Raw genomic sequence first — 16,856 nt, 5'->3', positions numbered from 1 at the left:
CCTATTATTTTGCAAGATTCTTCTCTACAGAAACATTTCGATTGTATTGATGTCTTCCCACTGAACAAGGTCCTTCAAAGGTGACAATGGAAATAATGTTTATAAAAAGAATCTAAATTAGTCCAGAGCAAATTATGAGTCACAGAGGGTTGTCACTAAAGATCGGCTGTGTTGCATTGTAGTTCTTCCAAAAAGACTTCACAAAGAAATGGTTCTTCTGGGAATTTCTGTATTTCTTTTATATACAGTCATACAGGTCATTTGAAAGCAACATGCAATAAAACTGAAAAACTTTATCAAATGGTGCAATATTTAAGAAAACCAACGTCTTTCTTTCTGTAAGTTAAAAAATAAGCTCTTTAAAAAGTCACACTGAGTTAATAAGACTCCACAAATTGTTACAATAGTTGGTCATTGAGACATGAATGTATTTCTATACAGTAATTCAAATCTGTTTACTTTTTCAACAAGATGCATCTAAAGGGCTGCACAGATAAATCCCATTATCTGGACATGACCGTTTTTTTTCTATGATGCGGTCGTAACTTATAACGTGCTTGGAAATCATATTCCGCTCACAAATTGACATCCCAGAGCAACTTTCAATCAAAAGCGAATTGCAGGAAAACCGGCAGTCATTAAATGCCAATATTTTACAGCGCTTATGGCAAACTTGGAATACAATCAAAATGTTAGAAATTAGGGATTTGCCTGAAAATAATTTTAAGAAGAAAAGAAATATTGAAACCAGGAAGAAAACGTGCTCAGCGATTTGTAAAAATTACGTGAAAGTTACGATAACATTAAAATAAATGGTTTAATTTACATTTTTCCAAACTCGGCCAGTCAAACTATGTCAAAAGATGTTATTATAATCATCATTCTATGTGTCATTTGTAAGAAAAACAATCGATTTTATTCTTGTTTTTGAAAAATAAAAACCCTTAGTTACTTTTTTATTTCTGTAAGTTTCAAGAGGTACTGACATGACATGATAAAAAAAAAAGATATTAAACAATGAAAAAACATCTTGCAAGATAAACCTCTACAATACTACTTTTTGTCAATTTTCTTTTTTATATCATCAAAAGAATTCTACTGAATGATTTAAGTGAAAGGAGTCTACATTTTCATCTAATAGCATTTTAACAGGAAAACAGTTCTTCTTGGTATATTTTGTCATGATTTTCATTAACCAAAAGATAGTAGAAACATTGCATTGTTAGGCATGTAATGTTCACTTGTCAGACCTTGCACAACGTGGGCAGAGATAACGACTGGAACCGAGTGTCACTTACTTCTGGTGCAGTTACCACTTCTAAAAATAACAAACTTGGATAAAGACAAAGGCAACTACTCAATGTAACAACTGGAGCCAGCTTTCCAAAGATTTAAACAATTATGTTAAGGACCAAAGATGACCGGGGAGGTTACAAGAGAATATTAACTACTTGTATAAAGTTTTAGATTTCTCTTGATTACAGTTGCCATATTTGTTTAACAATTCGACTGGAGACGACTTCCTTCTTCCACACGTAGTCCCGCCAATGTATATTCTATTGGCTTGTTTCATTGCTGTTCAAACCAGATGATAAGTGAAGAAATATATTATGGTTCACACTGTACCATCATTATCACTGACCACATGTGCAAATGCCACTGGACATATCGACTATTGCGACTTCTTTCAACCGTACTGGAGTATGCTTAATATATCTTCTATTTCAGTTGTAACATTGGGGAAACTGCTAGCCTGGATAGAAATCGACCAGATGCTTCATAAACCTGTGCTGACACCAATGCATATATCCAATGACAAGAAAATATCATTTTCCAAGGTTCCAAGGTTAGACTGAATGTTGAGACAAATACCACATTGTTTTTTTTTTAGATTTCAGTCGGGAGGCTTGTAAACCAGGACAAAACTGAATTGTTAGGAACATATGGCAACCCTATATACCATTGTTCACTGACAATTCTTGGTGGCTAAAAAGCCACAATTGTGAGGCAAAATATCTGATGATCTGAACAACTCTCACTAATCCCTACTGCCTTCCATTTCTCCTGCTTCTCCTCCCACCCCCCCCCCCCCACCTTAACCCACCCCTACCACTCTATGTGAATCAATTCTTTTTAAAATACAAAAATCAGTACTTTTCTTGTCATTATGTGAAATTATGAAAGAGTAAACACATGATCACATTCTTCATCAATGCTGCATTATTCATGGAGTTGTAAAACGTGCACCATTTTTCATGTTATATTCCCAAATAGTGGATGCCACTCAAAGTTATTCAGAGGTCAATCTGCTCACTACTGCTTGGCTACTCCTTACATTTTACTAAATTTATGGCCCAGTTAATCCAGTACAGATAAATACTTTATCCATATGCTCTCCACACAATGGTTTATTGTTTATTTTCAAACTGTTTTGTTCAAAGAGGCTGATACCAAATTCCATCTTTTTCTGACAATTTTGATGGACACCAAGTAGCAGATTATATTTTCAAGCCTCTTACCCGAGCCATTGGTACGACATTATATCTTTTGTTTAAGTATGGTGTGGCTAGACTACTGGGCCTAAAAGATGGCCTCTTTAAATGCCTTACTTTTTTGGAGGATTGCACATTGCGTTACTAATTATTTATTTTAGGCTCAAAAGTTTCATACGATTACTTTGTCATAAACATGACAGTACATTGTTATGACCTCTGACCCTGGCTATGGTACTACACCGGAGGTGATATTACATAATATATCTCTCCCCTCTAATGGGACTGACACTGAACCCCTCTAGAGGACACGTCGTCGTCATCATCATCTAAATCCATGCCATTGTCTTGGCCAAAGCCACCGTGGCTGTGATTGTGGTAGTAATTTTTCTGTTCGTGGCGGCGACTGTAGTCCTCCAAAAGCACCTCCTCGGCCTCGTCTGAGATCATGCACTCCTCTCTTTCTGGAAGGACCGATTCTAAGACCGCTATCTTGTCGTGCTGTAAGGAGTGGCTGATCGGAAACACCACCTCAAAATGTATTATGAGACGACCTCTTGACAACGTATCCTTTCGAATTGGCATGCCCTCGTTTGAGACAACGCGTATCTCATCGTGTTTGATAATTTCACCTACAAATTGATCACAGAGAGAGAGTGTGTTACATTGCATTCAATGACCACAACAGAAAGAGGGGGGAAAAAATTCCAAAGAAACATAACAAAAACTTTGTCAGCCATATCTGGATAAGCAGTGGCAAAGGAAAATCTTGGTTAGCTACTTGTAATCGATCTTGAGATCATTTTTGAAAACAAGAGCCCAAGGGCACTGTGGTTCCTTGCTTGGGGTATATGACAATACACATAATATTATCAAGCAAGATTGGGCTGAAATAGTCCAAGTAATTGTGGTCCTACATGTTCCCATAAAGTAACCAACACTATAGCCAACACTTTTGTGATCACAAAATGTGATCGGATTTTTTATCAAAAGCCACTTTTGAGATCTAAATATGGCGTTGAAAATGTAAGAAATATAAGAGACCTACAAGCGTGTCAACAGATATGATAACAATGGTGACCTCAGATGACATGACCTTTAAGTTTCAAAATGTTCCACCACCCCATTCACAACTTGTCCCAAAATATCAACCATGTCACACCTTGGCATTGAGATTTAATTGCATTAAATGTCAAAAAATTAACTTTGAACTTGTATGTAACTTCACACACAAAGGTCACCCGGAGGTCAACCAATTGAAATTTTTGATCGGTGAGACCTAAATAGAGAATGACTGTAAAAATTCAAACATTTTTTCTTTGCCCATTTTCTCCCCCCATAATACTACTTTTTTAACATTAGCTGACCTTTTGTGACCTTGTATCAAATGACCGTTAAGTTTGAAAATATTCCCCTATACCATTTGCAACTACTCCAAATATATCAACCTTGTCACACCTTGGAACTGGGAGTTATTGCACTAAATGTCTGAAAATTAACTTTGACCTCATATAACTTCGCACACGAAGGTCACACAGGGGTCAACCTATTGACATTTATGATCAGAAGGTACCTTTAACATCTGAAAATAGCATCGAAACTGTAAAAAATCCACAAAACACGAAAAGGTCACAGAGGTCAAATTGAGGTCAAGGGTCACCCAGATGCGGGTCGACAATTGGATTTCATTGAAGCAACTCCCAACTCTAACGGACAATATGTTCTCAAGTTATTGCAAAAATACTAGTTTTTTATCATTAATTGACCTTTGGTGACCTCGGATCACATGACCGTTAAGTTTGAAAATATTCCCCTATACCATTTGCAACTACTCCAAAAATATCAACCTTGTCACACCTTGGAACTGGGAGTTATTGCATTAAATGTCTGAAAATTAACTTTGACCTCATATAACTTCGCACACGAAGGTCACACGGGGGTCAACCTATTGACATTTATGATCAGAAGCTACCTTTAACATCTGAAAATAGCATCGAAACTGTAAAAATCCACAAAACACTAAAAAGGTCACCAGAGGTCAAATTGAGGTCAAGGGTCACCCAGATGCGGGTCGACAATTGGATTTCATTGAAGCAACTCCCAACTCTAACGGACAATTTGTTCTCAAGTTATCGCAAATATACTAGTTTTTTATCATTAATTGACCTTTGGTGACCTCGGATCACATGACCGTTAAGTTTGAAAATATTCCCCTATACCATTTGCAACTACTCCAAAAATATCAACCTTGTCACACCTTGGAACTGGGAGTTATTGCATTAAATGTCTGAAAATTAACTTTGACCTCATATAACTTCGCACACGAAGGTCACACGGGTGTCAACCAATTGACATTTATGATCAGAAGCTACCTTTAACATCTGAAAATAGCATCGAAACTGTAAAAATCCCCAAAACACTAAAAAGGTCACCAGAGGTCAAATTGAGGTCAAGGGTCACCCAGATGCGGGTCGACAATTGGATTACATTGAAGCAACTCCAAACCCTAACGGACATATTGTTCTCAAGTTATTGCAAAAATACTAGTTTTTTATCATTAATTGACCTTTGGTGACCTCGGATCACATGACCGTTAAGTTTGAAAATATCCCCCTATACCATTTGCAACTTGTCTCAAAATATCAACTGTGTAACACCTTGGCACTGGGAGTTATTACACTAAATGTCTGAAAATTAACTTTGACCTCATATAACTTAACATACAAAGGTCACCTTGGGTCAACTTATTGACATTTTTGATTGATGAGACCTAAATTAGAGCATCAAACTATAAAAATTCAAACATTTTTTTCTTTGCCCATTTTCTACCCCCAAAATACTAGTTTTTTGACATTAATTGACCTTTGGTGACCTCGGATCACATGACCGTTAAGTTTGAAAATATTTCCCTATACCATTTGCAACTACTCCAAAAATATCAACCATTTCACACCTTGGAACTGGGAGTTGTTGCATTAAATGTCTGAAAATTAACTTTGACCTCGTATAACTTCGCACACGAAGGTCACACGGGTGTCAACCAATTGACATTTTTGATCGGAAGGTACCTTTGATATCCAAATCTAGCATCAAAACCAAACATTTTCTTTTTTGCTCGTTTCCTCCCAAAATAAGCACATTTTTTCTAATGTGACCTTTGACCTTTTGACCTTGGTTTCAGATGTAGTTTAATCTCCTGATTCCAAAAAACAAAACGAAAAGTCTGTACAACCATCCTAACCCCGACCGAAAAACTTTGACCCCATATAACTTCGCACATAAAGGTCACACGGGGTCAACCCATTGACATTTATGATCAGAAGGTACCTTTGACATCTGAAAATAGCATCAAAACTGTAAAAATCCCCAAAAACACGTAAAGGTCACCAGAGGTCAAATTGAGGTCAAGGGTCACCCAGATGCGGGTCGACAATTGGATAACATTGAAGCAACTCCCAACCCTAACGGACATTTCGTTCTCAAGTTATCGCAAAAATACTAGTTTTTTATCATTCATTGACCTTTGGTGACCTCGGATCACATGACCGTTAAGTTTGAAAATGTTCCCCTAACCAGTTCACAACTTTTCCCAAAATATCAACCTTGTCGCACATTGGCACTGGGAATTATTGCAGTTTTAATATGTTCGGTTTTTGGACCATAACTGACCTTTGGTGACCTTTGTGGGCACCAAAAACAATAGGGCACACCTTCTCCATATGGCGGATCTATATTCCAAGTTTGGCCTCAATCCAACTTTCCCTTATTGAGATAGAGCGTACCCAAGAAAGTGTCACAGATGCACACACAGACACACACACACACACACACACACACACACACACACACACACACACACGCCAACCTGACTGCATAGGTTCCTTTTGCTAAAGCAAGGAACCAAAAATTGTTCTAATTTTTGCGTAGTAAACACGTAGTGTGCGTTTGATGCAGTTTTGCACTCAGCTAAGCGCAATGTAGCATGCGGAGGACGACATTTTGTCAAACCCACACTACAATCAGTCGTTAAGCATCAATCAAAATGTGATTCATTCTTAATACCGTATGCTCAGTACTGAACAATTCTTGATGTTAGTAAATCGGATGACAAAAAAATCATGTCAGTATTCTCGTTCCCTTTCTTGTCCCTTTGCTTTCTTCCTGTCCTATCTTACTAATGATATGTTATTCAGTAATTGAAGTAACGTCTTTCAGAAATTTAGTTCTAACTTGTTCATTGTTTTTTGGTTATTCAGTTACCAGATGTACTGATTCAGATATGCTGGTACAGATGCATTGATACAGATGTACGGATTAAAGAAATCTTCCATCAAATCATTCTGCTTTGCTTGAATTTGGCATGATGAGGATTTAGACTACCTTAAAGCTGTGGCCAGCAGCTCAATGGATCGGTAAAGTACAGTGGAACACATATGTCGCTAACCTTTATCTAGCTACTAGTTTGAACGCAGCGATGCCTGGCTGATTTGCTGATACAATCTTAAGATATAGTTCAAAAACTTGAGATGAGGCAATCATGTGATGTTAGAGTATAAAAGAAACAATCAACTGTATGAGTTCACCTTCTAGACTATAACATCGGGGCACAACACTAATCTACTGCTCAGGAAAACAAGTGCGTAAACAGCGCACAATGTCGCAATAGAGTGTTACATCAATAATTAAGATTTATGTAACACAATTTTGACAGAAGAAATTTACTGTTAACACTAGTTAAATGTCTCAAATTATACTAATTTTTACGTTTGTCCTCAAAACTTCCTTTCATACCTGTTCCTCTCTACAGATCATACACTCAATCTGTAAGTCTTGAATGCAAAGTTCAACCTAATACCCCTTCCCCTCCACTCTCATTCACTTCAAAAACATAACTGTCAAGCAACAAATATTAAATCATAGATATAGGTGAGCTTGGATGATAGATGGGAATTTTCAAAGAAAGGTCTTTATTTAGCTGAATTAAAGACAACAAAATGTCTTTCAGAGTGTTAAACACCATCTGCCTTTTTCCAAATTATCAAGAATAGCAGGAATATGTATGAAATGATGGTAATTTTGTTGCATGGTCTTAATCTTAATCATCGAAAATATTGAGAAGCGACCTCTCACCTGGAACAGTTTGAACTAACAGTTCTCTGCTGTCTAATGTATGTACAGGCTTCTCAAAGCCACATAAACTTTCTACCAGTTCTAATTTCATTTTCATAATGAGGTCGTTCCCTCGCCTCTGGAAGACATTATGGCTCTTCTCGTCCAGTATGATGATAACATCTCCCGCCTCTAATCCGGTGTCCTGGTCTCCTTCCCCGTCGAAAGTTATTTTTTCCCCATCTGCCATTCCTTTAAGATGGAGAGGATGGAGTATAAAACTATTAGCAACTGATTGCAAGTATTTTATGCTCATACATTCTTAGGACATTGAGGACATAATTCATACACAGTCAAGCTTAATAATTATTGGATAATGCCACACAAATAATCATCATCTTTTATTGGCAGACATTGCATATAGATTAAAAATATCAAGGTCGAGTTGAGGTAGAAACAACAGGATTCTAACCTGTCACAAAATCTTTCAGTGAGTGTTCTAAATTCATAAAACTGTTCGTCTTTTTTTGACATATCCAGCAATCTTGTGTCACTTTCAGAACATTTATTTTTTCTTCTCTATCTTGAGTACTGTACCCATTTCATAAGTAAAACAGTTGTGCACAAAATCAAAGTTTAGGTAACAAATATCTAAATACTATGCTTAGAGTACTTACAAACTCTATGAAAAAAAGACAGTTACTACATTGAGATTTTAGACGGTCGTCCGAGACGACCAAATTTCTGTTCAGATGACCAAAATCAGCTGAGGTCTTCCAACAGACAACTAGTAGCGTACATCAAATTGAGATTGCATTGTAACTAAATACCCCTAAATAGTCAAAAGGATAAATTGGTATTATCACCAAAGCTGGTGTTCTTTTCACCAGACCTACACATCTCTCCTACAACGTACATATTGGTGTTCTATTCACCAAACCTATACATCTCTCCTACAATGTACATATTGGTGTTCTATTCACCAGACCTACACATCTCTCCTACAACGTACATATTGGTGTTCTATTCACCAAACCTATACATCTCTCCTACAATGTACATATTGGTGTTCTATTCACCAGACCTACACATCTCTCCTACAATGTACATATTGGTGTTCTATTCACCAAACCTACACATCTCTCCTACAACGTACATATTGGTGTTCTATTCACCAAACCTATACATCTCTCCTACAATGTACATATTGGTGTTCTGTTCACCAGACCTACACATCTCTCCAACAATGTACATATTGGTGTTCTATTCACCAAACGTATACATCTCTCCTACAATGTACATATTGGTGTTCTATTCACCAGACCTACACATCTCTCCTACAATGTACATATTGGTGTTCTATTCACCAGACCTACACATCTCTCCTACAACGTACATATTGGTGTTCTATTCACCAAACCTATACATCTCTCCTACAATGTACATATTGGTGTTCTGTTCACCAGACCTACACATCTCTCCTACAATGTACATATTGGTGTTCTATTCACCAAACCTATACATCTCTCCTACAATGTACATATTGGTGTTCTATTCACCAGACCTACACATATCTCCTACAATGTACATATTGGTGTTCTATTCACCATACCTACACATCTCTCCTACAATGTACATATTGGTGTTCTATTCACCAGACCTACATATCTCTCCTACAACGTACATATTGGTGTTCTATCCACCAGACCTACATATCTCTCCTACAACGTACATAGTCGTCATTTGTTAGTTTGCTACATTTCTTCGGAAAACCAAGTTTGATGTTTGGAAAAAGCAAATTGGAATGCATGCTTGTCCAGAAAAAAATTGTCAACAATTTTCCTGGTTCTTATTACTAACAGCCTTGAGGAAATGATGTTCATCAAGGCACTGATCAACTGCATCACTTCAAATTCACTTGCATTGTCAAAATTATTGAATTTGAACAAATTATGTATCACCTCAGATACAAATTGTGCAACCTTAATATTGAATTTGACTTTGTACAAACCATATTAACACTACTACGATGGTGAAAGTATGATCACCCTAAATCCTACACATATATGAAACAACCCGCATTACTACTAAGGCTACGCTATGTTTGGGTGTACTAATTTTGGATATTAAAGAAAACACGGTACTTCTGCCCAACTTAACTCCAAAGGTGTTACTTACTTGTCAAGTATCTTCTCAACTATCACATGAGTATAGGGCACTGTGCAATTATTCCCCTTCTTCAAGGGTTACAGACATTCAAGTGAAATTTTGTAAAATTTGTGAGGATAACGCCAAAATTTTTGGCATACGTTCATGAAATTTAAAAAAAAACAATACATTCTCTTTTTGTAAACCATCACAAAGTTGTGCAGAAAGTGGACATACCTTTCTCAATGTGAATCTCCAGTATTTTGCGGACTCTGAGCAATTTGTTTCCGTGACATGTCCTGCACTTGTCCTTCTGACTTATCCTCTCTCCTTGCCCTCGGCACGCTGAGCACACTGACTGTATTTGTTGCACCATACCCAACCCGATCTGTCGTATATGAAGCTGCACCCCTGTCCCTCTGCAAGTCATGCAAAGTTCTACAGCACCTGTCCTTCCACCTCTTCCTGTAAATGAAAGATTTAGATCGTCAAATCAAAAAACAAGAGAGGGGACCAGTCTGATTGGGCTGGGGGAAAAGGCAGAGAAGTGACTAGTGCAAAAGGTTGTATATGATCTTAAATCATATTCATTGCATGTAACCTACTGTAAACCTCTCAGATCCCTCCCCCCCCCCCCCCCCGGCACCTCCTTCCCAGTCCCTCTTGCATCCCAGTTCATCTCAAGTCAAACATTTCATAGTCCTTCTTTCTGAATATGAACTTAAGACATTAAGAGAGGAACAAGGTGAGAGGGAGCTAGAGGTGCAAACATGGTGGGAGAGAGGCTGCCATTTAATTTCATTTCAGTCGCATCATTTAACATTTTCAAGCATTCATGAGTCTTAACGAGTCATCACGACATGAAAATTCTTGAACTCATCTTCTTCGGACAGAATTGACACAAGATGCATGATCAGAATTTATGGGTGATTTAGTAATACTCATTAACACCGATAAAACAGGTAACATATGACTTATCTTTGTCAACGTCTATTCCACTTTAAACGAAAACATGGAAATGCCTCTTAATTTACACTGGGCAAACATTTGGCTAATTACTCCGATATGGACAGAAAATACATCTCTTTAAATTGAAACGACACTGTTTTGCCAATTAAGTCGCCCCATACTTTATCCAGTTTGGGAGCAGTGTAACATTTCGAATCCCAACTTTAGAGTAAATTCTAGAGAGAAGAACTCACCATCACATTTTTCACATATAACATTCTTTTGTAACGACAGTTTCCGGACGGCACCGTTGTAGAGCTCTTCGAGGGAAACGCTGAGTTGATGCACGACATCTTTACACCTTCGCTTCCTAGAATGTCTTTGGCTTCCAAAGAACATATCGAAGATGTCCATAGGGTTATGAAAGCCACCACCTCCGGAACCATCTTCCTTGATGGCTTGCTCTCCTCCTTTATCGTACAATTCTCTCTTCTTTTTGTCAGACAAGACCTCATACACATGGCTGATTTCTTTAAACTGGTAATGAAGAAAAGAAATGATATCAAATTAGGATTGTAAGAAAAGTTATATAAGGTTTCCTTTGCAAGAATGTTGTTTAGAAACTACTGTTTGTAGCATATTATGTTAATATTCAGTAATATCCGTCATATATTTGGTACCTACTGGCAAGCTCAAGAAAGTTTGAGAAGCGTTCAACACATCGTCAAAGTATAACTCAAGTTGGACAAACTTGACCAGTTCTCAGGTTATGCAGTAGACCTTGTCCAATGTGTAGTTTTAACTTTATGTAATCGTATCTGGGGGCGTGAGGGCGACCATGTAGAATGTTGTGTGAGATGTTGTAGGTTTACAGTACGGTCTACTGATTCTAATTATATGCAGAGAATTTGAAAATTATTTGCATGCAGTTGGTCAAGTGGTTCTGGAATCTGGGTGACCATAAATCTGGGCATTTGACAATTGGACTCTCACCAGGTACATATACTAAACGCTAGGTGTCGAGGGGTGTGGCAGGATTGTGGGAGCAAGTGTTTTTCCATTTGGAGGCTGTGTGCCTATATTATGCGAGGTTTTGTGCTTCTTTGAGATACTGTGTTTTTGGTTAACATTTAATTGGTCCAGGAGTTCTTCAAATTATAAAACAATCCTCGCCAGTCTTAACCCTGTGTGGGAAATGTCACCATGGCCAATTACACTCACCATTAGTCGTCGTATTTAATTGGCAGCCTGTGTGGTACAGAATTAAAGCCAATAGCACCAGCACCGGAGATCAAGGGACACTTAACTTAGGGACACAAATCCTAGAAACAAGGCGCTTTTAGGTAGATCTTTGTGTCGGGCCAAGCCAGCATAAGTAAAATGAAAGTGCACTGAAGCGAAAGACTGACACTGGGTCCCGCTCAAGCTAGCCAGCAGTTTGCGCAAATCTGTATTTTCTGGAAAAGGGTCCCAGTGTTAGTCTGCCCTCTTCCCTGTGTTTTTGTTAATATTGTAGATCTATATTATTCTTTTCCCTGCTTGTTGCCTCAGCAAGAAGAGGTCCTCAGATTAAACTGTTATATTAGCACATCCAACATTTGTTGTCCTCTGTTCGTTTTCTCAAATATCGAGCTAATTGCTAACCAGTCCTGTGGGGCACAGGAGCCGTGGCATGACAGGCCTGCAGCAGTGTCACAAACTTGTCACAAAGAAGAACAAAAATTGCTGTCACTAATAATGCTAGTAACAAAATGAAGAAAACTAAATCCTGATGACCTCAGATCCTAAATTTAATCACCTTCTCTGGTTCATCTGGGTTCTTGTCTGGGTGATACTTCATGGCCATCTTTCTATAGGCTTTCTTAAGCTCTTGCTCAGTTGCATTAGGGGTCACGCCCAGAACATCGTAAAACTTTGTCTCTTTCACCATGTTGATCACTCTGAGTTATTCTGCAAAAAAGGAACTTCTAACCACCAACCAACATCTGTTGTAACCTGAAAGAATTAACAAACAAACAAATAAATAAGTAACCAAATAATAGCCCATTTTGACAAAATTTAGTGAAGTGCACAACAGTCTGACCAAATAATTTCTATGAGCTGACAAATCTTCAGCAAATGCAATCCTATTTAAGGTAACCTGTTACAGGAAAGAAATTCTGCGATGATTTGTCATTTTGTACAGATTACCTTCTGTTAAAGTGTTCAAGGTTATTTAAGGTCAGAAATTATATTTCCTTGAGCTCAGGGCCAGGGGTAAAGGGTTAATTTTGAAACCAACTTTAAGATAATACATTGAAAGGTGACAATATTTATGCACTTTCAAAAAGAAATGCACAAACCTTGGAAAAAAGCAACCCACACCATCCTTCATTCATACATGACGTACGATATTAGATTAACACATTCGCACTTGGATTAAACTTGTAATCCGTACACAAACAGAAATTGGGGGTTTCCCACTTTTCTATAATATTGGAATCGGGCAACCCTTCAAGTTCAAAAGTTCACAACATTTGAGAAGTTTTCAACTATCAACAAGTCACCACATGTTTGGAATTTCAGGCAAGAAGAATGTAACATAGGGGCTATGTAAATACCCGATTATAAACTACATACATGAAAATAGTACAGATTTATTTATGTCGTTAATCGGCTGCTGTTTTCTCCACAAAATATACTTTCAATACGTACAATATCCATCTTTCAGAAAAAAGTTCTTAAAATTAAAAAAGTAGCCAAAGATAACTATAAATGACATCGTGAACCCCCCAGCATTAATAAACGAATCCATTCTATTACAGCATCAAATCTCAAGTACCGTACTGAACTGAGTGTACCAGTACCGTACCCTAGGCTATAATAATAAAGTCCTGGGCGAAGATGGATTTAAACTGGATATACTCCCTGCGGTTTTGGCTCAAAATTTATTAAATTGTATAATTATTATACCAAAATGAGGTGAAATACATAACTGTAAGATTTTGTACATGTATGGGAACTTTCACAATCATCGTTTGAAGGAAGAATAAATAACGAAAATTTCAGAACAACTTTGAGGTCACGCAACATGCTGAGCCGAAGTAACGTTAGATATTTGGTGTAGCCTAAGTCCAAAGTACTACGTGAAAAGTTGATTCGTTAATATATAGGTCTAGGCCAGTACGTAAATTGATCAGATATTATTCAAACTAAGAACACAGAAACCAGAAATAAACGTGTTTTGTTTTCTTTATTGCAAATAGTAATACGTAGATATTTTTATTATGTCCGGGATTCCCAGGAATGATGCCGAAACCAATGTAATAACCGGTTGTTTTCACACTACCGGTAGTATTTACACATTGCTATGTGATCGGGATTAGTCAATACCGGGATCGGGATACCGGGATTTACTTGACTACCGGGATCCCGCACAATGCTAGTTCCAAGATGAATATTATTTGAGAGTCTAGAATTCTGATTTCTGCAAAGGTACTCAAATGTTGCCAAGTAGCATTCTAGATTATCAACAGCACATATTCTATGCAGGCCTTGTAGATTATAAACAGGAACCTGTTTGCTCTCAGCAGACTCTCTGGGATCTTGTAAATGGGGAAGCATCAGAAGGGCTGCAATCGTTTCGTCCTCCATTTTCAACAGTGTGAGGCCCAAACAATTTTCCTCACATAAGTCCTTGATTTTAACCTTTCCACCATAAACTTAAGGTAATGGTATCTCTGTGGTTCCTTCCTTTGGATCCTCCATTCTAGGCTGACGGAAACTACCAAACACTAAAGGCTCAGAACCACTAATTTTGAAACTTTGGATCCTGCCGACTACGCCACTGTAGAGACCTCAAGACAGAATAAACCAAACACCATTCTAGTTTGTGCTCTACTGATCTATTTCCCCCTTTCCATCTTTACAATGACTAGACCAGGAATGTGTGACTTTACATCCCTACATGTACCCTTATTACTCAGTAGCCTATATAGATAGCATAAGCTTGTTGTACAGATTACACTAACCACTTACAAATTTACAGGCTTACAATACATAGGACTAGGTGTGCTTAGCTTAGACCTACACCAAGTGTTAATCATACTAAGAACTGCTCCCTACACAGTACAAGACAAAGCAAAAGAAATGACATCCTAAAGCAATCTGATTCCACTTCCCGGCGAACCCGATCTTATTGCACGGCTATCACAATCATGTTAACGTGATGTGTCCTTTAAAGTGATTGCGGAAATATATGCAGTCTACTATACTAATACGCCTAGCCTAATACTAGTTGTACCGTAGTTAGTAATAGCACTAGGCCTAGGCCTAAATCGACATAGGCTAATCGAGTATCTTCGTTAGTATAGTAATTAGTATAACGTTAGTCAAGCATAGGCTAGCCTACTGCCAGACGTCCAAGTAGGTGTAACTGAAAAAACAACATAATAAAGGTGATAAACTAACACAAAATATCAGCGATACTCAGTTCCACATTGGTGAGTTTACGATGGTGTACCGATTATTTAACTTCACTTTCGATCCGCCCAGCTTTGCAAAGAAGTCACTATGCCTAAGTCCTCATTGACGATTCGCACCGTGCTCAGTCTGTCATACATATATATCATTTGTTATATGTCGTTCAGCAAAAGAGTTAACCTGCACAACGTATGTTCGTAGGATCACATATCGAAAAGCACGGGCCCTATGCTTGTATACAAACGTAAACTATGCAGGCTAAATAGGAAAGACATCTTGTCACCACGGCCGTACAGCATGACATTACCATACAACGTGCGAATATCATTTCTATCCGCCGTCAATCATCGCTCCAAGTGTGAGATAGTGGCAACCAAACGCATGTGATAAAAAGTCAAATATGTTAAAAATTGTAACCTGACGGATAATGCGAACTGCTGAGATGAGGTAGTGGAAGCTTTGAGAAAGTATGTTGAAGTTGACTATGTCCCACCTGGGACCTGTAGCATGAACTAAAAGCAAAAGAAAATATTTTCGGTGGTAAAAGGGGTGGTCGGGGATTTTACTGAACACCAAACTACTAATTTCCACAAACATATACTTTGGCCTCATGTCAATATAACTGACACTGGTTCCATATAGACATTTCCATCGGAAGGTTAACAGGTAAAATTTCTTCCTGAGTAGGGGGAGGGGAATTCTATGGTACCATCAAGTGACGGCTCCTTGTAAGCAGGACTAAACCCCCTCTCCCATCAACTCACAACTGCCCCTTCGCCAACACAGTCAGTTGCCACAGGGACTGCTATATCTTACATCTAATATCTAACATCGGAATATCTAGACACAAATGGCAAAGAAAACAAAACATGAAGTTTAAAATCAACTGTCTTTATGTACCATATTTCATCATTTATTTTTTGTATTTTCAAATTGCAAATTTTGATGTACATTAATAAATTTTCCATCCAACACATTCTTGAAATGTTTGCCTTTCGGATTACAGGCGTACTTGAGGCGGCGTAATTTGACATCGCTACTGTTTCCGTCAACTGATAGTGCCCTCAAATACCCTTGTAGTATCGCTGGTTTGAACTTACACCACTCCGACTTTCGACCGCTCAACACGACGAGCTATAATCGCCTACATTAATTGCCTTATTATTACTTTCATCGGATAATTCTCATCAAGTTGGAAAACATTCCTATCCGACAGCTATAGATTTATTTTATTGGAACCGCATTCCTTTATTGTTACATAGCTTTTCGTATTTTGTGAAGGATCTAAACATACTTTTAATTATGGATCGATCCTGTATTTTCTGTTAAGTTATTTCGCAACGGACCGAACCAGTGGACCGGAGTTATATTTGCTGTGCTAGACGAACTTGTGAGTAATAATATCGTTTAAATTTGTTACCGCCAAATATTCAACATAAAATACAATCCTACACAAAGGAGAGCAAGGATTCAAAGAAGTTAACTGACTTCCAATAAATCATCGGGTTTTGCTTCAAAGTGACAAAAGAAATATGTTGTGAGAGTATCGTAACACATGGCTCGAAAGAAAACAATAAGCAGTGTCCTGAAAATAAACGAATGTCACGTTAATGTTGTTTTAATACATAACATTCATTATCTGCTATAAACAGATGAAAACCAAATCTCCATGTTACTATTTACGGTTTACCCAGGTCC

At 37.8% G+C, this 16,856-nt stretch overlaps 1 protein-coding gene across 1 annotated transcript; it reads right to left on the bottom strand.

The window, feature by feature from the left end:
- Positions 1-212: 212 nt before the first annotated feature.
- LOC139966395 (dnaJ homolog subfamily A member 1-like) lies at positions 213-15,453 on the bottom strand. Its single transcript, XM_071969340.1, has 6 exons — positions 15,147-15,453; positions 12,496-12,692; positions 10,952-11,234; positions 9,987-10,214; positions 7,623-7,853; positions 213-3,124 (listed from the first exon to the last, which is right to left on the bottom strand). Exons 2-6 carry the CDS (start codon positions 12,625-12,627, stop codon positions 2,769-2,771), a joined length of 1,230 nt encoding a protein of 409 aa, XP_071825441.1. The 5' UTR covers positions 12,628-12,692; positions 15,147-15,453; the 3' UTR covers positions 213-2,768.
- Between the last annotated feature and the right edge of the window lie 1,403 nt (positions 15,454-16,856).

Source organism: Apostichopus japonicus, chromosome 4 (assembly GCF_037975245.1).
Source record: "Apostichopus japonicus isolate 1M-3 chromosome 4, ASM3797524v1, whole genome shotgun sequence".
Lineage (NCBI taxonomy): Eukaryota > Metazoa > Echinodermata > Holothuroidea > Aspidochirotida > Stichopodidae > Apostichopus > Apostichopus japonicus.
Note: the sequence above shows the minus strand (reverse complement) of the source record. Positions and strands in the feature narration are given on the sequence as shown.